Source organism: Lithobates pipiens, unplaced genomic scaffold (assembly GCF_037356315.1).
Source record: "Lithobates pipiens isolate NorthernLeopardFrog02 unplaced genomic scaffold, aLitPip1_a1.2 Scaffold_16, whole genome shotgun sequence".
In the NCBI taxonomy this organism is placed as follows: Eukaryota; Metazoa; Chordata; class Amphibia; order Anura; family Ranidae; genus Lithobates; species Lithobates pipiens.
In genome coordinates, this window is record NW_027507748.1 from 63,455,128 (window position 1) to 63,481,668 (window position 26,541).

A 26,541-nucleotide genomic window follows, 5' to 3' on the forward strand; every position below is an offset into this window, starting at 1 on the left:
AGGCGGCACTGATGGGCAAAGATGGGCACAGATAAGATGGCACGGATGGGTGGCACGGATAAGTGGCACGGATGGGTGGCACGGATGGGCACTGATAGGTACCACAGATAGATGGGACTGATGGGCACTGATAGGTGGCACTGATAGGTGGCACTGATAGGTGGCTCTGATAGGTGGCACTGCTGGGCACTGATGGGCGGCACTGATGGGCGGCACTGGGGTGCAGCACCTTTGAGGCAGATTTTGGGTGGCACTGCTGGGTGGCACTGTGGGCACTGCTGGGTGGCACTGACAGGGGGGCATTTACTTTATTTCAGGGTGGCACTGCGGGTGGCAGGTGGGCACTGGCAGGGGGCAGGTGTCCGTTTAAATTGCTGGCCGTGATCGGGACTGATGTCCCGAACACGGCCGCCGGCGATCGGCTTTTTTTTTTTCTCCTCGCGCTGTCAGCGCGAGGAGGAATACTAGCCGATTACCGGCTCCGTTTTATCACATGATCAGCTGTCATTGGCTGACAGCTGATCACGTGATAAGGGGTCGGGATCGACCCCTTACACGGATCGGTGATCAGGCGAGTCTCACGGACTCGCCGATCACAGAGCGCGCCGCGCGCGGCCCTCGGGGCGCGCAGGCCGCTCGTAACCGGGACCACGTCAATAGACGTAGTCCCGGAAATGTGGGTCCGCGCTGTTGCCGTCATTTTGCAATAGCGCGGATCCCAAGTGGTTAAACACTTGGTGTTACTTGGTCATATTATAGTATGTATATGTATGTATGTATGTATGTATGTATAATGTGTGTGTGTGTGTGTGTGTGTGTGTGTGTGTGTGTATGTATGTATGTTAGTGAAAGCTCCATTAGCATTGCTGGGTGACATACCAACGGCCACCACAAAAGGGCGCCAGATTCCGGAAGGAAGTATAGCACTGCAGAAGGTTGCGGCCTCGATTACTGGCCAGCGACGCCCGACATGATCGCGCGCCGGTGGGGGGGGGTCCGCACGGAGACCGGATACCCCAGCTGTGCTGCGCCAGGTTGCTAATTCTAGTCGCAAATGCAACCTGGCGCCCGGGGTTTGTTGAGTCCTGCCTATTAGGATACAGGACCTCTGACCCTCTGTCTGGACTGTGCCGATTGGCCCTGTGCTGATCACTGACGCATTCTCCCAAGGCTGTGCAAGAAGGGGGGAGGATCTGTGCATAGAGCATCAAACAGCCTTTTTACACAATGCAGAGTATTAACCCTTTAGGTTCACAGTGAGTATAACCAGCATGCTTTACTACATATACCAACTAATTTTACTGTTTATTTAGTAACGCTTTAAAATTAAAAGTATGGGCTTCCATAGGAAAAACAAACCATTTATACTAGCCTAGATGGATGCAGCATTGATCTGAATGAGAACCTGAGCGATTTAAAGATGGCTGATCGGTTCTCAGCCTTCAGTGAGCTGGTGACTGTCAGTTACTGGCCTTTTGTTTTGCTTTAAAAAAATTGTTTACCACCCTGGACCCCCCCCCCCCAAACTCGTGAGCTGCTCGGAACGCTTTTTTAAAGTGCCTGTGATTTGCTTAAAAGATTTTATAAGTAAGGCCTCCATTTTCGTGAAGCGTATCCGCTTCCACGGAGTCCGCCAGCTCAGCGGGAGATCTCCGCTGAGCCTGTGGATGACCGGTCCCCCTCCGCCGACTGAGCGGGGAGGAGCTTGTCAAGTGTTGCTGGTTTCTATGGAGAGATCAGATGAAAACAGACAGCATGTCTGTTTTTTTTTTTCATCAGATCTCACCCGATCCGCCAGCGACGGATCCAAACGTAGGACCATCCATTTGCTTTTAGCGGATCGGACAGGTTCAGATGTCAGCGGACACCGCTGACTTCCGTCGTTCCATAGACTAGCATGGAGCGCCCGTTCAGGTCTGCCGTCAAAATTGATAGGCGGACCCGAACAGTCCGACAGTGTGAAGGGGGGCCTAAACCAAAAATCCTAATCTGTTTCCTCCTCAGGAATCAAAATCTATATATATATATATATATATAGCTGCTCCCTGCCCCTCCACATCTCAGCACTCAAATTAATGTGGAGGAGCAGAGAGATGCTGACAGTCAGCAGCTCTCCACTCAGGGAGGTGAGAGAACCGAGCCACCGGCGGTGTTCATTAGCTCAACTCTCAGTGCAGAGACAACAGGGGACAGCTGCCGCATCAGGCTGATGCTGCTTCCACCTAGGTAAGTATGAATCTATAAAAATAAAAGCCTCATTCTTCTTTTTAAAGAAATATCTTGTGTGTTTGAAAATCTGTCAACAGCAGCAAGTTGTTCATTCATTTTTTGTAATAACCAGTTTACTTTACCATGTCACCGTGTCCATTGAGGGAAAAGTAAAAGGCCTCATTAAAGTCCATTACTCCAAAACATCCACCTTATCTTTTTTTTTAATTTATTTATTTATTTATTTTTTTACTTGCCTTTGCGGTACTCCCTTAGGCCATGTGGAAGTTTTCAGGGCCAATTGCTAGGCCAAACTCCTGCATCATTTCACTTGCTTGAAACGGGGAGCACTGTGAAGTGGCATATAATCGAGTAGCAGTCTCATCTTTAGAGGCCCGGTCACTTTGCCCTAAGTAAGAAAGGTGACCTTGTCCAACAACTGGTGATCCCTGGTGTTTGATCGTTCACATGGGTATAGTTTTGATTCTGTGGACTGTAATGAAGGAAATCCTCTTGCTGAGTTGAAGTTCCTAAATGCCGTTTTGCAGACTTTAAGGCTCTGTTCACACCAAGGTGTTTTGTTTTCAGGTAGGTCGCAGGATTTTTGCCATGATTTTGTACAGGTCAAAGGTCACCAATGTAAAAAGCAGAAACCGCCTGTAATCTGCCAAAAAAGAAGCTCTTGTACTTTGTTGCGTTTTCAGACATTTTGCTTCAGATGACAAAATTCTCAGATGTGAACAGGGGCTATTGAAATGAATGGGGTTTGTCTTGTTGGGCGTTTTTTAGAGCTGAGGCTTACAGCAGAAAAATGCCTAAAAAACGCCTAGGTGTGAACAGTGTGTACAAATTCAAGTGCAGGAAGAGCAGACCTCTTGACCGATATTTCATGTTTATCTAACAAAACTGGGTAATGATTTATAAGGTTTTAGGAAAATATAAAGTGCTTATTTTGAAATGATGTAGATGACTAATAGAAACTTAAATGTCACAGGATATATATATATATATATATATATATATATATATATATATATATATATATATATATATATATATATATATATATATATATATATATATATATATATATATATATATATATATATTTATTAGAGAGAGATTTTTTTTTTTCTTGAGTTAATTGCGTTTTCTTTTTTCCCCCTTAGCTCTTTTCGCTCATGGACATGAAACCTCCAATTTCTCGTGCAAAGATGATCTTGATCACAAAGGCTGCTATAAAGGCAATAAAGGTAAGATCAGTGTATTGTGGCTGATATTGATTGTTAAACTTGAGGCTTGTTCTTGTTCTAATTTTTTTTATTTTTTTTTCCATAGCTTTACAAACATGTAGTCCAAATTGTGGAAAAATTTATTAAGAAGGTGAGTTTCTTTTATGAATTCAGTACGATTTCCTACTTTTAACAGACTGTACATCTTACCAACCCTTTGAAATTAGTGCTTTTAATATAGACTTGTAAAATAACAGACGTATTAGTGCTGCCATTTGTAGCATTTTTGTGAAAATGGTAGTTGCCTGGCTTCAGTACTTTTTATTTTATTTATTTTTTTATCACAAAATGGGAACAAGCATGCTGTAGATAAGTGTTGGAACTCCCCAGTTTTGTACTATATAGGTAGGGCTATGCTTGCTATAATAGATCATGGCCTAGGACTTTGAGGCAACGGGTGGCAACACCAAGCAAACATTTACTAAATGGTTGCCTACTTTGTGTCCCAAAAAATATCCATAGGTGGACAAAGTCCACAATAGAATTCTGGGGAGACAATGTAAAGGACATACTTGGACATGTCATTAGACTTCTATTGTTTAGAAAATAAAATGCGATCGCACACTCTTGTTTAGTCTGTACAGCTGAAAAGTAGCTCTGCATATAAAGCAGACCACGTGCTGTCGCCAATAAATAACAAAATAAAGTAGCAATTTTTACTCAACTGAGACAAGGGGTGGGGGCTTGTGCAAATGCACATTAACGTTCAGTTGTGAATAGGGCAGCATTATTTGATAATATGGCCCTGGATATATAAAACCGATGGGCGATTGACTCTCCCACCTTACCTATTGAAATAATTTTGGGTGTAGAAAATTTATTACAAATTGTATTAAAGAATGATCTCTTTGCGGTGTTACTTGCGAGCTAAACATTCTGAATTCTTTTTCAGTGTAAACCTGAATACAAGGTCCCTGGATTGTATGTAATCGATTCAATAGTTCGTCAGTCTCGTCATCAGTTTGGAATTGATAAAGATGTATTTGGTCCAAGATTTACTAAGAACCTTACGGCATCTTTCCAGTGTTTGTATCTCTGTCCAGAGGAAGATAAGGTAGTAGAAGCTATTGTTTTCATATAGTTTCAGGGGGCACATGTCTTATTAATGCTAGTGTGTGTGTGACTGTTGGGTGCCCTGCTCATCACTCCTGTAAAACGTGTCCCGGGGAGGGAAATGTATAGGCTTATTTTTCTAACCTCCTTTTTGAATTCTTAGTGTCCTTTTTTAGTAGGTTTAGTTCTTTTAGTAACTGTACTCGTACACTCATCACTTATCTAGAGTTGCAAGATATATTTCTTACAGACTTGAGCTGTATGTTGGTTTCAGGTCAGGGTCTCGATATGAGAGCTTATGTAGCTTACACATTTAAGAGACTAGAATTAAGAGGATGCTTATTTCCCTTGACACAGGTTTCCTTTTTGTCAATACATTTTTGGAGGGTTTGTCTTGGCTCTAAAGTAACCAGTGTTGAAATTGCTCACTGGTTTCTAGAGAGCCTCCTGGCTGTCGGTTAAGCTATGTTTTTGCTCATATTGATAGGATGCCACTGGTGAGTAGGCATTGATAATGAACCTAAATAAAAATTAAATAATTCATTTTTTTTTCCACAGCTATAAATGCGCTGCTGACTGATAAAATCAGATACTTGCTAGAGACAGTTTCTGGGGTCTAGCCCTGTCTTACCACAGCTGCTTTTTCTTACCCTGTGCTGGCATCGCTATCTTGGATACATGTGCCAGTTGTAACTTGCCAAGGGGAATGAGTACTGATAAGTCTGGGGGAACAGTGGAACTACACTGAGTGAAGTTCTGCCGCTTTAAATCATAAAAGCACTTTCAGTTTGAGCTTTTCAGTCCTATTTGGGATTACGAAAACACTTTTTTTTTTTTTTTTTTTTTCCATCTTTTAAATGCCTTTTTCCATCCTACATACATATATCACACGCTTTACCATCTTGATGTCAGTTTTTCTCAAAGCCTAGAAAACGTAATGGAGAACAGATTTTCCACACTTTGGGTGTCTTTTTTTTTGTTTGAATAAGAATTGCAGTTTACTGTGTAGGGACCACAATCTGATCCTCTGTTTAATGTTTCCCAGTGCAAGTTATAATCTGCTGTGGTGTACAATGTTTCCGATATCTTGCCAAGAGACCCAGTGATTTGGTTTGACGTATACACTAGGGATCGACTGAGAGATGTATAATTGGTCGATCCCTAGTATACACAATTAAACTTTAGAATTTATTGGCTGCAAGCTTGTTCAGGTCAGTCTATACAAGGATCATAATTTTGGGATCAAAGTCTGTACCTGTTAAAAGCCGTTTTTAGATTTTTTTTTATTTTTATTTTTTCTCACTGGATTTCTTGAAGTATCCTTCACTGTTAATGATTCTGTCATCGGACTACAAACCAAATGGTGGAATTTTTGTAATTCAATTTTCAACCATCTTTGCAGAGTAAAATTGTCCGCGTTTTGAACTTGTGGCAAAAAAATGGAGTCTTTAAAATTGAGATCATACAGCCATTGCTGGACATGGCAGTGGGTGGCGCTCCACCTGAATTACTGGCAGATTCTTCCGCTAATGAGGAAGGTAGGACTTTTTATTATATACAACTTGATGTTTAAAATATTTTCTTTCCCTAAAATCTGATTATTTATATATTATAATATATATAAAATTTTAAATGGATCTGTATTTAACTGCTTGCTGACCAGCAACTGTCATACTGCGGCAGATCGGCACATTTCCGTGAGCCATCGTAGCTGTACATTGGCCCTTTTATGCAGTGGTAATTTTAGTCTTAGAACTAAAATGGCGTTTTAGTCTTCTGCAATTGTTTTTAGTCTTATTTAGTTGACTAAAATCTCCAGTACATTTCAGTAATTGCAATTTTAGTTGCAGTCAGTCTTTTGACTAAAATGGCTTTTAGTTTTAGGCGACTAAATTAACACTACCCTTATGCATGTTGATGCCTGGTGATTATAAAGTACGTTGCTGAAAAAAAAAGTAGTCAATGATAATCAAGCAGTAATCACAAATGCAGGGGCAAAAAATTCAAAATGTGGGTGGAACGCTTGAGGTTAAGAAGCTATTTTTCTGTAAGTATCTTCCAGGAAAGCCCATAAGACCCTAGGGCTCCTTCTACCAGGACAGGAAACGCGTTAACCCCCACCGAATAAAAAGGGAGGTCCTCCGGGCCCCATGTCAGTATTAGTGATTCCTCCAGACGGGTGGTAACATGTTTCCTGGAACTGGTTCCCCTAGGTCTCGTGAGCATGGCTCCTGTGGTGTTGTGGGGTGGTATTACTTTCTTAGATCCCAGAGCAGCACATCCACCAGGGGAGTAGGCTTGTGGCTGCTGGTCCTGCTTCTCAATGCATGGGTAATGCCAGCACTGAGGTGTATATCGGAGCTCTGGTCCACGAGCTGCATTGGCAGCAGTTGGCTGTTCTCCCCCTGTTAAACAGCGTGGCTGGAGTGTACAGGGGAAGAGGAAGCCACGTCCGTGAAGGGGTGGAACATATGCATGCCAAGCTGGCCCACAAGCAGTACCCGGCAGGGTCACTTCTGGGGCGTGTAACATCAGCAGGTGCCGGAGATGCTAGTTCCTGTCTCTAAACGGCGCGAACAGAGAACGCTGGGAATCTGGTGTTTAAAAAGGTAAAACTCAGCAGAGGCTGCAAACCACTACAAGGGCAGGATGGACTCCTCTGCGATACATCCACAGGCAGCTGAAGCAGGTCCTAACTCCAACACCTCACAGGTAAGCCTGAAGTGTATTTTACTTGCATATCCTGTGAGTGTTCTCCCCCTTGTAACCAGTAGGGACTAGGTGAAGGGGGCACTTTTTTTTATTTTTTTATTTTTTTTTCCCTTTCCTCCTGCACAGCGGTGTTATGGAGTGTAAGTGGCATAACATTTTTTGGTCATTTTGTTCTCTTGCATTCCAAGACTCAGGACAAGGCCCAAGCACAGCCACCAAAAAGGAAATGTGCAGTTTGCGGAAACAAATTAAGTGCCTTATGGAGCAAAGCAGTTTTCCGCACTTGTATAGACAACCTAGTTAAGGAAGTCTCCTGTCAGAAAATGTTAACTTCTGTTAATTAGCTTATGTCTACGTTTTAGCTTGTTTAAAACTCTAATTGACAAGATTCAAGTTCCCTCAGAGGGTCCATCTCCAGTTAGGACTTCAGCTGGTCCTAGCGTGCCACAGCAGAGTGCAGAGAGTGAAGACTGAGGCTGAAGCTGTATCTGTCCAGTCTTTTCCAGAAGAATCAGGGTCAGATACAGGGCCCAGGGATAAAGAATCCGCAAGGGGCTTGAGGTATAAGTTATCATTGGAAGATGTCGATGACTTATTAAAGGCTATGTATACGACACTTAATATAGAAGAGGAGAAAGTACAATTGTCTAAACCGGACCTTATGTACAAAGGTTTGCATAAGAAAAAGGCTAGAATTTTTCTGATGCATAGTTCACTTCTTGATACTATCAAGCTGGAGTGGGAAAATCCAGAGAGAAAAACCTTAAAAGGTTTCCATTTGAAGAGGGCACAGCGTAGCCATGGAACAAAAATCCTAAGTTAGACGCACCTCTTTCAAAAAACTCGGACCTAGCGTTTGATGATATGGGCACGCTTCGGGATCTGATGGATAAAAGAAAAGATATCCTTCACAGAGCCTGGGACTCAGCCCTTAGACATCTTAAACCAGCTCTGGCCTCCACTTGTGTAGCCAGATATTTAGAAGTATGGTTGACACAAATACAAACACACGTGTTGGCAGATACCTTTAGAGCAGGTTCTAAAATCTTCCCCCCTCTTTCGTGCAGTGGGATTTTTGGCCGATTCTTAGGCCCCTTTCACACGGATGGATAGAATGGTGCTTTTGGCTGCGGATTTTCTAGTTTTCTACCGCAGCTAAAAGCACACAATGCTTTCCTATGGCCCCATTCACGCACAGCGTTTAGTTGCGATTTCGTTACATGCGGTTCGGTGCGAATAGAAAAAATAGAATTGAATGCGTCCAGGTACGATGTAGCGCAGCTATATGCACATAACCGCAGGTAATTGCAGTCTTTGCTGTCAACTGCAGATAGCAGCGTGAGAAGGGATTCAAGGGATCAAAAAAGGGTTGCTATGGGAACGACTATATTAGATAACTGCAGCTGAACGCAACTGCACAGAAATGCACATAAACACAGGTAATTGCACTGTACAAATGCAGCTGATCGCTGTGCCTGGAGTCTTTAATTTCACAGAAAATAAACATGCTAAACTGCAGCAGAACAGCCACCCGTGTGAAAAGGGTCTTGCGCAGAGTCGGTAAGAATGACGGCTAGGACCTCCAGCCTTATTGAATTCGGCCAGAAGAAGCCTATGCCTTAAAACCTTGTCAGGCGTCGCTGCCTCAAAGTTGCATCTATGTGGCCTTCCTTAACAGGCGATCATCCTTTTTGGCCCAGGTCTGCAAGAAGCGCTGGAACGCACGACTAATAGAAGAAAAGGCAGACGGACCAATTTTTCATGGCAAAGTAGATAGCAAGGTCCTAGAGAAAGGGACAATAGGACCAAAAAACATTGGACTGGGCAGAGGTAGAGGGGGCGTCTTGTTTTAACCCTCCAACAACCCGCCAAGACAGTGACTCGTGTCTCCCAGTGGGAGGAAGCTTGAGGGATTTTCTCCCACTGGGCAGCAGTCACCTCAAGTCCATTCATCCTGGACCTAGTGACCAATGGATACAGGCTGAAATTTTCTTACCAGCCACCATAGAGATTGGTCACCTTCCTTCCACAAGATTGGGTAAAAGCGAGGACCCCGAGTCTCCAAGTTGGAGACTTGTTGGATCAAGAGGTCCTGATTCTGGTTCCCTGTTCGGATCAGGGCAATCAGGGATTTTATTCCTGTACATTTGTCATCAGAAAGCCTTTGGGAAAATATCGGCTTATCCTGAACCTCCGGTCTCTAGACTGCTCGATCGGGTGCAAGCACTTTCGTATGGAGATGGTGTTCTCGATCAAAAACCTGCTTTACCCTTACTGCTTCATGGCCACTTTGGATTTGAGGGATGCCTATTTACACACACCTATTCATCCAGCCTTCCACCTGTTCGCAGATCAGAACAATCACGAGAGACGTTCTTTTCTCTGAACCCAGAGGATCGATTCTCTGGTGAATCCGTGGCCACTCAGCCTCTGTTACGCCTTCCCGCCGATCAGGCTAATTCCAGAAGTCCTCTGGAAGTTTCTTCTAGAAGAAACATATCTTATCCTTGACAGCCTGCTATCTGAAGAAAAGATACTAAGAGCCCAAGGGTTCTCGTACAAAGTAGTCAAGAACCTGGTAAATTGAAGAAAACCAGCCACTAGAGCCATATATCCCAAGGTTTGAGAGAAATTTAACTTTTGTGGTTATCTAAATCAAACTAACTCATGATGATCCTTCAATTTTGGATTTTTTTTCAAGAGTGCGTCGACAAAGTTCGTACTACCGGTAGTTAAAGGTACCGGCATCAGCTTATACTCCTTCTTCCCCCCCCCCCCCCCCCCCCCCCCTATAGCTAGATTCTTTAAATCAATTTCTAGGTCCAGGCCAGTAGTGGTTAGAAGTTGTCCAACCTGGGATCTGCCCCTGGTGCTTCACTCTGGTAGAATTCCCTTTTGAGTCCCTAGAGGATATTTCAGTTGTTGCATTAAAAACTATTTTTCTTGTGGCAATTACCTCAGGGTAAGTGAGTTACCGGCCCTATCAGTAAAGGGAGCCTTTCCTTACAATGTTTGAGGATCGGGTTATTTTGAAAACTGATCCAGGATTTCTGCCTAAAGTGGCCAGGACATTCCCATTCCACAGATTCCAGGAAATTGTACTGCCAGCCTTTTGTAGTTCGCCAAAGGGTGACCAAGAGAATTTTGTTTAGACGCAAGGAGAATTCTTGAGGTCACCAAGACCTTTAGAAAACAGATGCCTTGTTTGTCCTCTTTACAGGATCACACAAGGTAAAAAGTGTGCATCTAAAGCCACCTTGGATAGATGGATAAAGCAAGCTGTTTCTGAAACGTACCAAATTAGGGACGTTCTTCTGCCTTTTGTCACTGCACTCAACAAGAGCCTTGTCTGTGTCTTGGGTTGAGAGGGCTGGAGCCTCACCGGAACAAATTTGCAGGCCTGCCACGTGGTCCAGTTTTTCGACCTTCATTAAACATTATCGCCCGGATCTACTATATGCTCAGGAGGCATTTGGTCGTATGGTCCTTCAGGTAGTTCCCTAGACTGGTTCATTGTCTCATGGGCTGTCCTGGACGTCAGCACGTCACCACGTGTACATAGATCCTGGAAGCAACAGGCTTCTATTGAGAGCTGGCCAGCTTGATTCTTAAAGGCTGTTTTTAACCACTTCAATACCAGGCACTTAAACACCTTCCTGCCCAGACCAATTTTAAGCTTTCAGCGTTGTCGCACTTTGACAATTGCGCGGTCATGCTATACTGTACCCAAATGAAATTTTTATCATTTTTTTTCCCACAAATAGAGCTTTCTTTTGGTGGTATTTGATCACCTCTGCGGTTTTTGTTTTGCTAAACAAATATAAAAATACCGAAAATTTTGAAAAAAAAGTTTTTTTTTTTTTTGGTTTCAGTTTCAAAACTGTAAATAAGTAAATTTTCTCCTTCACTGATGGGGATACACTGATGGGCAATGCTAAGGCGGCACCGATGAAGTGGCACTGATGAGGTGGCATTGATGGACACTGATATGTGGCACGGATGGGCATGGGTAGCTGGCACAGGTGGGCATGGGTAGTCGGCACAGGTGGGCATGGATGGGCACTGATAGGCGGCACGGATGGGCACTGATAGGCGGCATTGTATTATAATATACTGTACTAATGGATGCCAATCAGTGATGCCCATTGTGGGCACTGATTGGCATCCATTGTGGCACTGACTGGAATCCCTGGTGGTCTAGGGTGGCATACCTTATCCTGGGCATCCCTGGTGGTCTGGTGGAGTCCCTGGTGGTCCAGTGTGGGCATCCTCGGGGGGGCTGTGCTGATAATCGATCAGCACAGGCCCCCCCTGTCAGAGGAGCAGCCGATCGGCTCTCCTACTCGCGTCTGACAGACGCGAGTGAGGAAAAGCCCATCACCGGCTCTTCCTATTTACACTGATCAGCCGTGATTGGACACGGCTGATCATGTGGTAAAGAGTCTCCGGAGACTCTTTACCGAGATCGTAGTTGCAGGGTGTCAGACTGACACCCCGCAACAACGATCGCCACGATGCGCGCCCCTGGGGGCGCGCAGCGGCTCACAATCCTGATCACGTCATATGACGGCCGATCAGGATTATGAAACCACTTTGCCGCCGTCAATTTGTAATAGGGCGGGCGGCAAGTGGTTAAACAACCGAAATGTAAGTGCAATCTTGCCCTTCTTTTAATATAATAAAATTAGGATTTACAAGTTGGCATTCGTTGTCTTTTCATGAGGACCTATGGAATGTATCTGTACATGAGGCTTTTCATTTGATGAGGACGCTGGGAGCATTGGCGCACTGTATAGAGACCTGAGGCAGGGGAATAAGACATGGGTGCATTTGATCCCCTGTAATAGGAGATCACATATAGCCAGTGTGTACAGAGGTGGAGGCACTTATTTCCTATTGTACATTTTTCTTGTGGTGTCATTGATGTGTACCACGGTGGAGGAATTTGACGCCATTTTCAGCATGTGAACTTGTTTGGCTCTTTTTTCCATCAAGGACTCGGTGATTTTCTTAACCAAATGCATCATATTGTATCACTTTTTGTTTATAGGACTGTTCATTCTTTTTGTTTCACTCAAATGGCATTTTCACATAGATAATTATTAATCTGCGCAACCTAAAACTTTTTGAATTGTATATTATTGTGTGGGTATCACAAGGGGTTACAGCAGGTTTTTTGAGTCCACATGCGGGTATTTCACTAATTTTATACACAGAGCAGTATTTATTTTTTGTTATATGTAAGTCAGATGTATGTAACCTGGGGGCTGCCAGTAAAGGGCATCGAGATGCTCCCGCTTTGTGGGCCTGTTAGCGTGTGTTTGTGGCATTACCACCCCATTTGGATTGCTTTTAAAGATCACATGGTTAAAACTAAAGATCATGTGTCATGAACTATTTCCATGTAAAAAAAATGTCCCCCTCATTGGCTGCTGCCTGAGACGTTTCCCTTTTAAACAGACCAAATGCAAGTTGTCACCCTAGGCCACAGTTTGTATTTTGGACATAGTTGGTAGACGTGTGTATCGGGGTTGTTCTTGTATGGAAAACTTTGGCCTGTCGCTTTGATAATGAATTGGTGAGTTACAGTAGAAATTTAGCCTAATGCAATGGTGTGACTCAAGTCACACTTGGGAAAAAGTTTCCAGTACTACTTTGGAGCAGCTTGCATTGACTTCTATACCGAAGTCGTTATGCGAGCTGCACTGAAGTTGTGCTGTGTGGGGAGGCTTCGAAGCCGCTCCTGTGTGAACCGGCACTAAAACATTGCTAAATTTACTGGCAGCCACATTCTAAGACTAATCTCTCTAACACTGTAAAGCAAAAGTTGCTATACATACCTTTTCCTGCAGGTGGTCAGGTCCCATCTGAACTGTCAGTGGTGGCTTCTCTGTGTAGGTGTGTGCAGGAGGGGCAGCCAACAACTGGAGCCCTGTAGTTTCTTCCTGTTTCTTCCACACAGCATCCACTGCTGGAGATCGGACTGGATCGGCTGCAGAAAAGGTGTGTGTGTATAGTGATCTTTGTTTTACAGGGTGAGATAGGTTAGCCTTAGAATGTGGCTGACAGTAGATTTTAGAGTTCGTTTTGGGCTGAGCTTCTACTTTAATATTTTTGATTTTTTAACAAAGGAAGGACTAGGAAGATGTAAGACAAATTTGAAGTATATGTACTGAATTTTATGTACACATTGCATTGGGTTGCTTCATCGGTGGTTGTTTTGTCTCTCCCTCTGTGGCATTTGCTTTATTGCATATAATGGGCATATTCAAATAGTGCACAGATTTACATTGATTTTTTTGCAGGATCTTCACCACCCTCTATGTTTCTTCCAACTGACCCCCCTGAAGAGCCCCCGGTTGCTGCTCCGGCACCTGCACCTGTACCACCCACAGTATCTGCTCCTGCTGTGAGTGTTCCTCAGCTACCCAGCTCAGAGGCTTTTGCAGCTGTTGCTCAATTATTTCAAAGTAGCCAAGGGCAGCAGGTATGTTTTATTTATTGTCAACTACTTCATATTCTTGAACTTCTGAATATACCCAATGTGGCATATTTCTGTCAGTGAGGGTCTATGTCCTGAGGAGCTATTTAAGTTTTTAAAGCAAATGGACATTAAATGCTGTCATTTTTTATTTTATTTTTTTATTTTTTTGTGCTACAAATACAAGACTCAAGTGGGTTTCTCTCCTCTCCTGTGTATGGAAGGATCAACGTAAACAAAGGACAGCAGCATTGTCCACCTGGGGGGAGAGTAGTGTAAATACACTAGAAGATTTAAATACACTAACAAATTGGGGTCAAAATCCAGCTAACACTTTTTAAGCAGTTACATTAAACAGTTTTTTGTTCTTTTTGGTATGAATATTTTATTTCAAAATTGGAGCTCCAGCCTCCCCACCAAGACTTTTTAAATATTTAGGACACTTGCCTCTCCAGGGATCCCGCGATGTTGGCACCCTGCTGCCATTTCTTGTAAGGTCTTCTTAGCTGACTCCCTACTGTGCATGCACAAAGTAGGGGGGGGGGGGGGGCGAAAAAACAGGCACCCACCCCCAACCCGGCTGAAGCACCAGATGAAATAAGAGCCTAAAAATGGTTTTCTTTTGGGTTTAACACTGCTTCAAATGCACTTTATATGTTAGGCTTCACGGATCCCTATTTGCAGCACTGTTTGAGTACACACACTTTTTTTCTTATACCAGCCTGTCCATAAGTCAGTTTTTCTGAATGGCTATGTGAGAGGGGCTTAAAGCTCCAACGCCTAAATAGCTATTTTATAGGTGAATTTGAAACCCATTTTTCATGCCAACCACTTTAAAAAAAAAAAAATTGAATTATTATTTTTTTTTTTTCTGGGTGCACATCCACCTCTCAACTGTGCAGGCAGACCATAGAAGTGGATGCAGACTCAGCGACAATACTGATACACTCATGTTCACCCACTCCTGCCCATTTGTCAGAATTTGACATGGTAGTGTGTCCATGCAGCTGCTGCGTCTGCAACCACTTCCATGGTCTGCCTCTGCAGCTCTGAGGTGGAAGCACACACAGCAGAAAGTCGCTCAGCATGAAGGACAGGTCTCGGGACCCATCAGAGCTCTTACGTTTCTTTTTTTTTTTTTTTTTAACGTTTATAAACTTGCATCATAATGTTTAATAGTAAAGGTAATGACATGCTTTATATAATATTTGTACAGCTTTACGAATTAAAAAAAATATATATATATTTTTATAGCTTCAGCAGATTCTTCAGACTTTCCAACAACCTCCGAAACCACAGTCTCCAGTTATTGAAGAGAATATATATTCCCAAGTACAGTCCATTACTGACTACAGTCAAATGAATACTCAACCACAGCAGCCTCACCAGACAGACAGAAAAAGTACCCTTGATAAGGTGATTACTTCGCAGAAGTTTGTGGTAGGGATTTTATCTGCTTTTTCCTGTATGTCCTTTTCTTCAAGCGTCTGTTTTTGTTTTTTACAGTTGCTGGACAGATTTGATTATGACGATGAACCTGAAGCCACTGATGAGCCAAAGAAAGATGTGTCCAGTCCCACTCCACCACCTCTACAGCCTACATTGTGAGTAAATGGACGTCAGTAACTTCAGATCCCGAGACATGCCAGACTCTTTTAATGTGCATTATCTAGGCATATGTTTGGTTTAAAGCAGGGGTCTCAAATTACTTGAGGGCCCCAGGACAAATTTTCACATCCAATGGGGGCCGCATACAAACTGTCCTTTCCCACAGCACTGTTGTCAGTAGAAGCAATATTAACCCCCATCATTACCCCCTACAGTCCACAAATAACACCCCCCTCCCACCACTTCACAAATATCCCCAAACACACACACTGCTGCCGAGGAACGTTCATGAAGGGCACGGATGTTTTCAATGATGACCAGTGTTGCAAAGATGGGGGCAGAATTTTTAATGATTCCCATACAAATCTGCTAAACAAATCCTTTATCTGCTATTCTTCCTGGGGTCCTATTTAGCTAGCTAAACGTTTAACATTCTGCCCCCATCTTTGCAGCAGTGGCCATCCTTGAAAACATCCACCCCATTCATGTTAGATCAGCACTGGCCCTCAATGAAAATATCCGCCCCCTTCATGTTAAATTCCACCCCTCACCTACATGAATGTGCCTTGGCACAATCTGACTGAAATGTCTTCAGTCGGCACTTGTGCGCAGGCGCTGTCTCGCCAACACAACAGCTGATCGTAAAATCAGCTGTTGTGCTATTGCGTATGGTGCATGTGCAGTTGGGCCAGGTGTTCTGTCGAGAAATGCCCCCCATAGAAAAGCGCCCGGGCTGGCTGAACGGCGCATGCGATGCACGTAACCTCACAACAGCTGATTTTACCATCTGCTGTTGTGACGGCGCAGGTGCACAAAACTACGACGTTTTTTCTTTTTTGTCAGTTTGTGGTCCGCGCTCCCGGGGCAAGTTCATGTCCACGATGGGCAGGTTTCTATATGTTGTGGGCGAATTTATGTTCACTTGGGGGTGGAATTACATGGCCAGTGCTGCAAAACAAAACATTGTGATGGACGGATTTTTACATTTCTTGTTGGTGGATTTATGGGCACTTCAGGGTGGAATAGCACAACATTTTTATTTTTTTACAGCAGTGGCTATCTAATTCCACCACAAAGTGCCCATAAATCTGCCCAGAAATGTAGAAATCTGCCCATCGCAAAGTTTTGCAGCACTGGTCATGTAATTCCGCCCCCAAGTACCCATAAATCCACCCACAACGTATAGAAGTCCACCCAACATGGCCATGAACTCACCACGGGAGTGTGGGTGAGAGCAGAGCACAATCTGACAGAAAAAAAAATTCTCCCCTCCCCCCTTTCTCCATGGGAGCACAGCATCAGCACTTACCTTGATGACTGTGTTCTCCGCTCCTCTCCTGCGGTGTGCTCCACTCCTCATACTTCCTGTTTTCTCTCGGGCGCAATGGGAGAGAGAAGACAGGAAGTGACATCTGAGTCAGATGTCAATCAAACCGCCCGGCCGTAATACAGAAGGGGATGTCCACTATCCTTGTTTCTGTAGGTTCTCATTAAATAAAAGGAGGCCTGGGACCTTGCTACGTTATCAAAAGAAAACTATCCCAAAATAGTAAAAAAAAAAAAAAAAAAACTTTAACTGTTTTTCTTGTTAGTACCATAACCTTCTACCAAATAACAACCCAATATATATATTCACCTGCTACTGTCGATCGCAGCAATACCTCATGTGTATGATGTTTGTACTTGTAGTACAGCCCAGAAACAAACTATTTTGGCTTTTTAGATCCTACCTAAAACACAGATGCAGATACTAATTTAACCACTTAAGGACCGCTCGCTTCATATATATATACTGTGGCAGGGTGGCTCAATTGCATGAAACATACCTGCAACATCCGCTGTACAGAAAAGACGCTTATGCGCGTGTCTGGCGGACCCGATGTCCGCAGGCCATCAGCGATCATGTCAGAGAGGCAGAACGGGAAACTGGCAATTTAAACAAGGCAGATCGCCGTTCTGACAGGGGAGAACATGAAGATTGGCTGTTCCTAGTAATCATGAACAGCGATCTATGTTCTTCCTGTCTGTAGGTCCCCCACACAGTTAGAAAACACACTGAAGAAATGCATTTAACCCTTTGATTGCCCCTGGTGTTTACCCATTCCCTGCCAGTATCATTTATACAGTGATCAGTGTAATTTTTTTTTTCTAGCACTGGTCCCCAAAAAGTGTCACTTAGGGTCAGATTTGTCTGCCACAATATCACGGTCCTGCTTAAAATCGCTGATCGCAGCAATTAACTGGTAAAAACAATAATAAATTAAAAGTCCATAAATCTATCTCATAGTACACAAACCACTCATTTTGGAATTTTTTTATTTTTACCAAAAAATACATATTTGCCAGAATACATATTTGCCAAATTGATAAAGAAATTACATTTTTTTTTTTGTTTGGGATATGTATTAATAGCAGAAAGTAAAACGTGTGTGTATATATACTTTTTTTTTTTTTTTGTCCGTTTTTTTGTTTATAGCAAAAAAATAAAAACGCAAAGGTGATCAAATGCCACCAAAACCTGACCTAGATAATCGAACCTTGATCTAAATTTTTTTTTAATTTTTATTTTTTATTTTTTTTATATATGATCTATCTCAGCAAGGACACGGGCGGGCTTCACAGTGTCTGATCACTGAGATTGCCAATCAGAGGGCTATCACGGTGATCAGGTGGCCTGGAATCGGCTGTTCCAGTTCCCGATCGTTTAGAATGGAGCTCTTGGTTAGACCCCAGTCTCTGTGCTGGGAACGCGCTGTATGCTGCAATCCCAGTGTAAAAGGGAAATATGCGGCACGACAGGAAAAAATCCCAGTCCAATGGGGCCACATTTGCGTACTGTTTGCATGAAGGGGTTTGCATACCTAAACCAATATTACAGCCTGATGAATCGAGCTTAAAGACTTGGCTCACACTTAAATTTGTTCTGTTTAATTTCTCTGCTACATTATTTGCTGTTCTCTAAAACCATTTACTGACCATGCTCGCCCTTGGTGATTTAAAGTGTAACTGTGAAAGGTGGGCCTGTGGAATCAAGAATCCCTTGGAAAGGTTGGGAAACCCATGTTTCAGCTCCCCATGCACCTCTTATATCTCTAAGTCACCCTGTGCCATCCTGGCACAGGGTGACTGAGAAAATATATCTTGTATTACTTAAAATGGGACAGTAATATTTATCCACAGTATCTCCCAGGATATATGTAAAGACTATTCTTGGTTTGTTTGATTCTGAACTCAACATGTTGAGAGAGCTGATCACATTGACCTCTGTACAATGTAGGAGACAGGCTGACTCCTGCTGGAGCTCTTGCTATTGAGGAGGTGTCCTGAGTTTATACTTATGATGTATATTCTAATGTGTGACGCTCGGTGACAACAAGTCTGACCTGTAGTGAAATCCTGATTAATCCGAACAATGCTCAGGAGGACACAGTCATATCAGCTGCTTTAAGGGATATGTATTATTTTTTTTAGTATTTCAACTGTGACTGCAAAACTTTTTTTCATTCTGGGTAGAGCGAGTATAACCCGTCAGGTTTTTAAAAAAAATGCCATCTATGTCCCATTGGAGAGATTGCCTTCACTTCCTGTGTCATAGCCAAAACAGGAAGTGAGGAGATTCCTCCAAAGTGAGGAAATCCCGGTGTGTCACCAAAACTAGTGTCCACATTGAAAACGTTTCCGTCCATTAGTGTTCTGATATCAAACCAATAATTGTTTTTTTTTTTCACTTGTATAAATGGTAAACAGGATAAATAGAGAGGATGAATCTTCCCAGTGGGGACAGATGGCAATAAAGACTGACAGGTGTGCTAATCCCTCTGCACGCTATGCAAAAAAAAAGTTTTGCCTTTTAGTTACTGTAATGAAACGCCCATACCCCGCTTGAGTGCTTTCGTCATACATCACTTCCTCCCAGTCTGAATATAGATATCGGATATTCCAACTGCTCACAAACACAAAACAAGACGATACTTGTTTAGTTGCTGAACATGGACTGTTTATTAGAACCAAAATACAAGTCTTAAATACAGTAGAGGAGGTCCCCCCCCTTCCTGCTCATATTACTCCAACAATACACCTGTAACCAGAAACAGAATTAACACAAGCTAATTAACTATTTACATTGATGGTGACTATATAAAATTGTATTTTTTTTTTTTCAGCCCATTTACTATAGAGACAAACCAGCCACCTGCATCCTTCCCACAGATGCCAGGTCAAGTGCCAAACATGGACCCATTTCAGGCTGTACAGCCACACATGATTGCAATGCCTCAGGAGTCTCTTCTTAATCAGGTGTCTATAAAACATTTCTTATCGTTTTACCTAGCGTTGCAGGTACCCTTTTTTTTAAATGTTAATTTTCCTTTCTTTTTTTAAGATTCCGGTTCCTGCAAATGGGCAAATGCTTGGTTTTGGTATGTTCCCTGCAATGGTTCCAACATTGTCTCAAGAGTCTCCCCAGCCTTTTATCCAGCCGCCTTTCCCAGTTCAACAAAATGATACACAGTCACAAAAAGATAATCAGCAGGTGAGCCAATCTACATTACTCAACTTTGTTAGTATTGTAGAGAGTATCTAATTGTACCGTTCTTATAAAAGATGTTTAAGTGTTTTTTTAATCCGACCTTGTAGCCTGATGTATTTTCATCGAATGCTTTTTGTGAAAGGATTTATTTGGTTTCCTTTTGCCTCTCGGGTAGATCTGCAAACATACAAAAAAAAATAATCAGATCTGTTTTTTTGGCTAGTCCTCCCACAGCCAAGATCTGAACATCCCAGAGCAAACCTTGGGTTCCATGATGTTAAGGCAACTTTCCTCTACCTTGCAGTCAGGAAAGGTTTCAATAAAATGGAGCCCTTATCTCAGATTGCTTGACAAAATTGATCTAAATTGAGTAGGCTGAGTCTTCATAACCAGTGGGAGAAATTGGGTCTGGCTCTTTCACATTTGCTGGACACATCATGCATGTAGACATGCTTATGTTAAAGATCCTGTCGAATATTGATCTGCAATTTGACCAGGCATTTGTTCTTTCCGGCTCTCAGAATACAGATACACATTTAACTATTGGGGTGGCATTTCATATAATTTTGAAAATTGCATGAGGCACTGCGAAAAATGGGCACCTAATTCACTTTTTTTTTTTTTGGGAGTTTATTGCACTTGCTTTCTCTCACCAGCCTGTTTGGTTTGGGCTAGTTGTGTATATTGTCTTATTGGCCAATTTTATCTTTAAAGTGGTTGTATAGTCTTACATTTACCCAGTGAAGTATGACTAGCCTCATGTGATACAGATGCAACAAAGTTGTACCTGTTTGACAGCCCTTTTTTCGGTAGCGCCTTCTAAAACGCGCATAAAAGGATTTTTCTGTGCTCTAGTAAGCAGGGGATGAGGAACACACACACACACGCACGCACGCACGCGCGCGCGCGCTTGGAGCACAGAGTTCCTTGAGCACTGATTAGCTGAGTAGAGGGAAGGGAGAACCACATGGAAAACTATACAGAGCTGAGGCTGAGTCGCCTGCTTTGTGCTGGAGGGTTTCCGCTTAAGCAAGCCTATAGATGAGTCAGGGTGTTTTTTGTTCAACCAGTGGGTTAACTGAAAAATTAAACAGTTTTTATTACTCAAAGTGGATGGGGGGAATCCTCTCTGCTGTTGTATACTCACAGCAGGGATGCTTCCCCACCATCAGAATACACCGATCGGCAACGCAGGCTAGTGTGAGCAGGAAAAATCTGGCAGGGTGGATGTACGGATGTTTATTAGTAGATCGACTTCTGTACAACCACAGTGATCCATGTATGGCCAGCTTTAAAGTCTTTTCAGTGCCTTGTCATGCAGATATAGGGATTTGGAGATTAGGAAGGAACCGCACTCAATGGTTTGGATTCAGGCTAGTGCAAGCTATTGAGATGTGTTCTGTTCATTTTTCATGTCTGAGGTGTACACATTTTTTACTCCATCCTTTCCCAACACCTAATTTAAAGATATATCCAGCATATTTATCTAGTCATGGTCCTTTTACATACCACACAAATGTACATACCTCTCCAGTCCTGGTGTTGGACAGCCCTTGGTGCTGCACAAATGGGTGGTGGTCTCTGTAGTGACTTGAGTGCCTTGTATATAGAAGTAGTTTAGATTGGTCATGTTTGACAGTGCATATTTTGAATGTGTGCATTCAACACAGGAACCTCTTCACTAGAGCAGTTATAACAAAGTTATATACTTTTTTTTTTTTTTTTATTATTTTTTTTTTTTATATATATATAGGAGGTGTCCATGGATATAGAGCAACCTTCTCTTCAGGAATCCAAACGGCCTGCAGAACGTCAGAGATCAGTTTCCAGGTTTGTGTTTTACATTTATTTACACATTAATGTATAGTATTATCTGTTTTAGTATTGCCCAGTCTTCTCCTGGGATTAATCAGATTTGTTACTTCAGTTCCTAATTGCCTAATAATGTCTACCTTTTATTTTTTTCCTTAGATCACCAAAAAGGAGACGTTCCCGATCCAGTTCACGCTCTCGCAGATCCAGACACAGACGTTCTCGTTCTAGGTCCCGTGATAGGCGCCGCCATTCTCCTAAATCTCGCTCTCAGGAGAAACGTGATCGAGAGAAGGAAAGGGAGCGCAGAATGAAAGGTCTTCCTCCTATCAAAGCCGAAATAGTTAGTGGTGAGTTTCTAAAGTGTGTGTTTTTTTTTTTTTTGGTGTTTTTGTGCTTTAACAGAATTTTAATTTTAAACAGACGATCCAACCTCCTGAAAAAAAATAAAAGGCAGCAGCTACAAATACTGTAGCTGCTGACTTTTAATACACAGGCACTTACCTGTCCAGAGAGCCTGCAATGTTGGCATCCGATGTTCCACTCAACTCCCAGGTGCTACCTTTTGGCTTCACAGCTGGTTCCCTACTGCGAATGCACGAATCCGGTCCACATTTGGCACCCCCTGTAAGGTGCCAAATGTGGCACTGGAGGTGGGGAGGAAGTGTATAAGCGCAAGATCCACTTTTAGGTGGAACTCCGCTTTAAGCAGGGCTCTCGCTAGCATTCTGGATGCGATTGAGTAGGTAGGTGTGGATATGTGTAGGAGAAAGGAATTGTGCATACGGTTTAATATTTTAGAGGACAAGTTAGGGTTAACTTCAATTATCACTAACCTATGAACATAACCTTCCTGAACTAAACTGGACTAACAACCCACTGCAGTTCCCTGTTACTTGCCTTCCTTTCGCAGCCACAGCCCTGGTCCATGTTAACCACTTGCCGACCGCCTAACTGTAAATGTCATTATTTTGACGTTAAATACCGGAGTTGGGGCAGCAGATAGCTGCTGTAACCCCGGTATCTTTATTTACAGTAGGTGGCCAGCTTTCATATGAAAGTGGTCTTGGTTACGGATTCCCAGCAAGATCAATTTTAGGTGCTGCAGGAGAGGTGCCCCTGTCGCCGCTTTCCAGTGATTCCCGAGCTTACTGGAGCCGTCGGTAACCCGGGAACCGATCTAGTGCGGCTGATGGCTAGGCAGGAAGCTGAGTGAGGGCAAGAGGACTGGAGTAACGTCTGACATCTGTTATCGACTGTCTGGCTTAAAGTGATCCCCCCCTTAAAGAGTTAACCTAAAAAAAAAAAAGGATCCTGTTCCCTGCAATACCCCCCCCCCATTTGTGAGGGGTCGAGAACAGTAGAAGGTACTTTTTTGCGTTAATACATACTAAGAATTTTTATAAATGTTCAGACCAGACGTCAATGTGGCTTTAACTCAGCCAGAGCACTTGGTCACCGATGATAAGCTGTTGGTGCGATCTTGTTGTACTGTTATGTAGTTTTAGGTGGAAAAACCTCCCCAAAATGCTTTATACATATTCTTTTAACAGTTTGCAGTACTACTCTTTGGGTTGGGCAGCTGGACAAAAGAACCACCCAGCAAGATGTTGGAAGCCTTTTAGAAGAATTTGGACCCATTGAGTCGATCAATGTAAGTGCATTTTCATAACTGCTTTTTTATTTATTTTTGCTAACATTTGACCTTAAGTACCATTATTGGGTAAATCTTGTCCTTAGCTGTTCTGTTTTCATAAAACCACTCCGTGATTGTGGTTTTTGTTCAGGGAGTAGCTCACATTTTTTTTCCTCTGTTCTTCTGAGTACATCTCAGGCTGGGTTCACACTGCTGTGATGCGGGAAAGCTGCAAATCTACTGCGGGTTCCCGCATCGCATGCCTTCCGGCGGCAGTTCACACTGCCCTATGCGAACTGCTGGGAGTGTCAGTGAAAAGTTAATGACACCTCCAAATCAGTTCGCATATCGCAGTGCGATCTGCAAACTCGGACAGGAATCGCATCGCATGGTGTGAACACCCACGCGATCCGATTCTGCTGCGGACCAAAAAAAGGGTCCTGTACGAGTTTGGGCTGGATGCGATGCAAATTCAGCCATACTATCTGTATGGCTGAAATCGCATCGCCCAGAGATCGCATGTGATTTGCAGTGCGGTGAGAGTCACATCCGATCTCGTACACCGCAGCAGTGTGATCCCAGCCTCACTCTTAATTTTCAGAAGACACCCTTGTAACCTGTTGGGTATATTACCTTGTTCGACCTTGCCCCTCAGGTGGCTTTTTGGTTTTGGCCATCGCCTTTTGTGAGGAGTGTCTGCGTTACTGGTCTTATCCTGTAAGGAGCCTTTGTTGGTGTTTTACATGGGCAAAGTTGTCTTGAGGCCTAAGGCCTTCTTCCTGAAAATGGTCTTTACCTTTGATAATCAGTGTAATTCTGCGGCGGGGCCGGATTGGGGCTCCGTGTCTGAATGCATAGACAGAGCTCTGACTATGCTGCTGGCAATGTATGCCTTACGTCAGTGGCAGCAAGGCAATTAAAGCGCCTCTGTCCAGGAAATGGATTTTAGGGTATATGTACACTGCTGCTGGGAAACGGATGTTTAGGCGCAGTTGAGGTTGTGTGTTTTATTTATTTTTTTCCCCTAGCTGCCTCTGAACTCTCCTGTGTTACCTGTCCCATGTACACAGGCTTGTTTCTAGGCAGTTTAGAGGCATTTTTGGAATGCAAAAAGTGTTTAGAAGCTAAGTTTACAGTCATTTCAAGCGTTAAATGAGGTCACTCGCATTTAGCCGCGTTTACAGGTGTTTTTCATTTTTGGCTATTTTTTTTTTTTTAAAAAAGCTTCAGAACGCCGCAAAACTGTCAAGTTAGATCGTTCAGGAAAGGTTGTAAAAATGTCCCGTGTACATGAAGCCTTTTATCACAAAAGATCTGGTGATCTAGTAGAGCTGCATGATTCTGGCTAAAATCTTTCATGGGTAAAGATTTCATCTTTCACATTAAAGCAAAACAATTGGTCTAACTTTACGTGTTTTGTGTTTTTTATTTTTTTTGTTTTTCATATTCATTGAAGTGTAATTTTTCTTCAAAAATTGCGTTTGAAAGACCTCTGGGCAAATAGTGTGGCATAAAATATTGCAGCAGTTGACATTTTGTTTCCTAGGGTCTCTTCTAAAATATATATTTTTGCTGGTTCCAGGTAACTTTCTAGCAAACAATATTGATTTTAACTTAAGCAAGTGTCAAAAGATTTAGACTTTTTAAGTTGTTAAACTTATTTCATTTTCATTTAAAAACTTGGCAGACTGCCTGGATTTTTTTCTCTACACAGAAGTTTATCCCTTTGATCTAAGAAGGAAGAGTTGGTTACAATGTTTCATGTTAAAACTTGGCAGCCTGCCTATTGATTTCTTTTGACAGCTAAGTGTGCAGATAAGTCTCTCCACTTGTTATATGAAAGAATTGGCAAACTCTGCAATAGAGATGGTCAGTGGGGTTGAATCGAGATCGCAATTTTTTTAACACTTAATTGTGCAGCTCTATAATATAGATAGCCAGCCTAGTGTTTTTCTGTGCCCTGCTTTGGGAAAAGCATTGAGCCCTGGTTCACATTGATGCGATTTGATATGTCAAGCGTGCAACGTTGCATCGATTCCGAAAAGTCGTTTCTGTTAGAACAGCACAATTGTTAAAAAAAATTGTGATCTCGATTCAACCCCCCTGACGATCTCTATTGCAGAATTTGCCTATTCTTTCATATAACAAGTGGAGAGACTTGCTCACTCAAAATAAAACATTCAGTCTGCCAAGTTTTTAACATGAAACGTAACTAGCTCTTCCTCCTTAGATCAAAGGGATAAAACTTCAGTGTAAAGAAAAAGGAAAACAGGCAGTCTGCCAAGTTTTTAACAACTTGTAAATGTAGGAAGTTTAACCACTTAGCCTATATCTCTTTCTGACACTTAAGTTAAAATCAATGTATTTTGCTAGAAATTTACTTGGAACCCCCAAACACATATATTTTAGCAGAAACCCTAGGGAATAAAATGTCAATTGCTGCAATATTTTTTTATGTCACACTGTATTTACCCAGCGGTCTTTCAAAAGCAATTTTTTTGGTAAAAAATGCACTTTAATGAATAAAAAAAAAAAAAAAAAAAGAAACCAGTAAAGTTAGCCCATTTTGTTATTTTTTCGTTTTTAATGTGAAAGATTCTTCCAAGCAAAAAATCATGATTCTCATTTTAGCCAGAATCGTGCATCTCTAGTTTCTGTACTACTTTTGTCGATTTGCAGGTGTGTTTACCATTGACATCTGTGCAGTAACACGCACAGATGTCTCTGAAATCGAAGCCCCCCACCGAAGTCGGGACTGACATGCGGGAATGAAATCGTGAGAGTTCCGCTGAACTCGCACAGTTTAATTTCCAGTCAGTATAAACCTAGGCTGAATGTTCATGTAGTGAGCAAAGGCTTTGTACAAGTCAGCCTGAAGTTGAGCTTTCATTATAGAGTGATGTTTTTCTATGGCTTATTTTCAGATGATACCCCCAAGAGGCTGTGCGTACATTGTAATGGTTCACAGAATGGATGCATATCGTGCTTTACAAAAACTAAGCAGAGGAAACTACAAAGTAAACACAAAGGCAATAAAGGTAAAGTGTTCCAAATGTACTTTGAGTTCTTGTACAAAAATACAGAATTGGCTCAAGGAGTGATCACATATAAACCGTTTCTAGAGGTGTCTTGCCTGCTGTAGAGGTTGGTAAAGTAGATTTATTTCTATGACCTCAAGTGGAATTTTAATGTGTGTACTTATCTTTTTGTA

The 26,541-nt window shown here is 42.6% G+C and overlaps 1 protein-coding gene across 2 annotated transcripts in view; it reads left to right on the forward strand.

Annotated features, from left to right (window-relative positions):
• Positions 1-26,541, forward strand: part of SCAF4 (SR-related CTD associated factor 4) — a 119,849-nt gene that overhangs the window by 26,165 nt on the left and 67,143 nt on the right. For both annotated transcript variants that reach the window (XM_077479995.1, XM_077479994.1), the window contains exons 2-14: positions 3,378-3,461; positions 3,547-3,591; positions 4,393-4,554; positions 5,956-6,091; positions 13,571-13,752; positions 15,001-15,162; positions 15,253-15,350; positions 19,518-19,650; positions 19,736-19,885; positions 21,636-21,712; positions 21,854-22,044; positions 23,248-23,348; positions 26,255-26,368. In XM_077479995.1, coding sequence (XP_077336121.1) covers positions 3,378-3,461; positions 3,547-3,591; positions 4,393-4,554; positions 5,956-6,091; positions 13,571-13,752; positions 15,001-15,162; positions 15,253-15,350; positions 19,518-19,650; positions 19,736-19,885; positions 21,636-21,712; positions 21,854-22,044; positions 23,248-23,348; positions 26,255-26,368 — 1,635 coding nt within the window. The remainder of the gene's footprint in view (positions 1-3,377; positions 3,462-3,546; positions 3,592-4,392; positions 4,555-5,955; positions 6,092-13,570; positions 13,753-15,000; positions 15,163-15,252; positions 15,351-19,517; positions 19,651-19,735; positions 19,886-21,635; positions 21,713-21,853; positions 22,045-23,247; positions 23,349-26,254; positions 26,369-26,541) is intronic.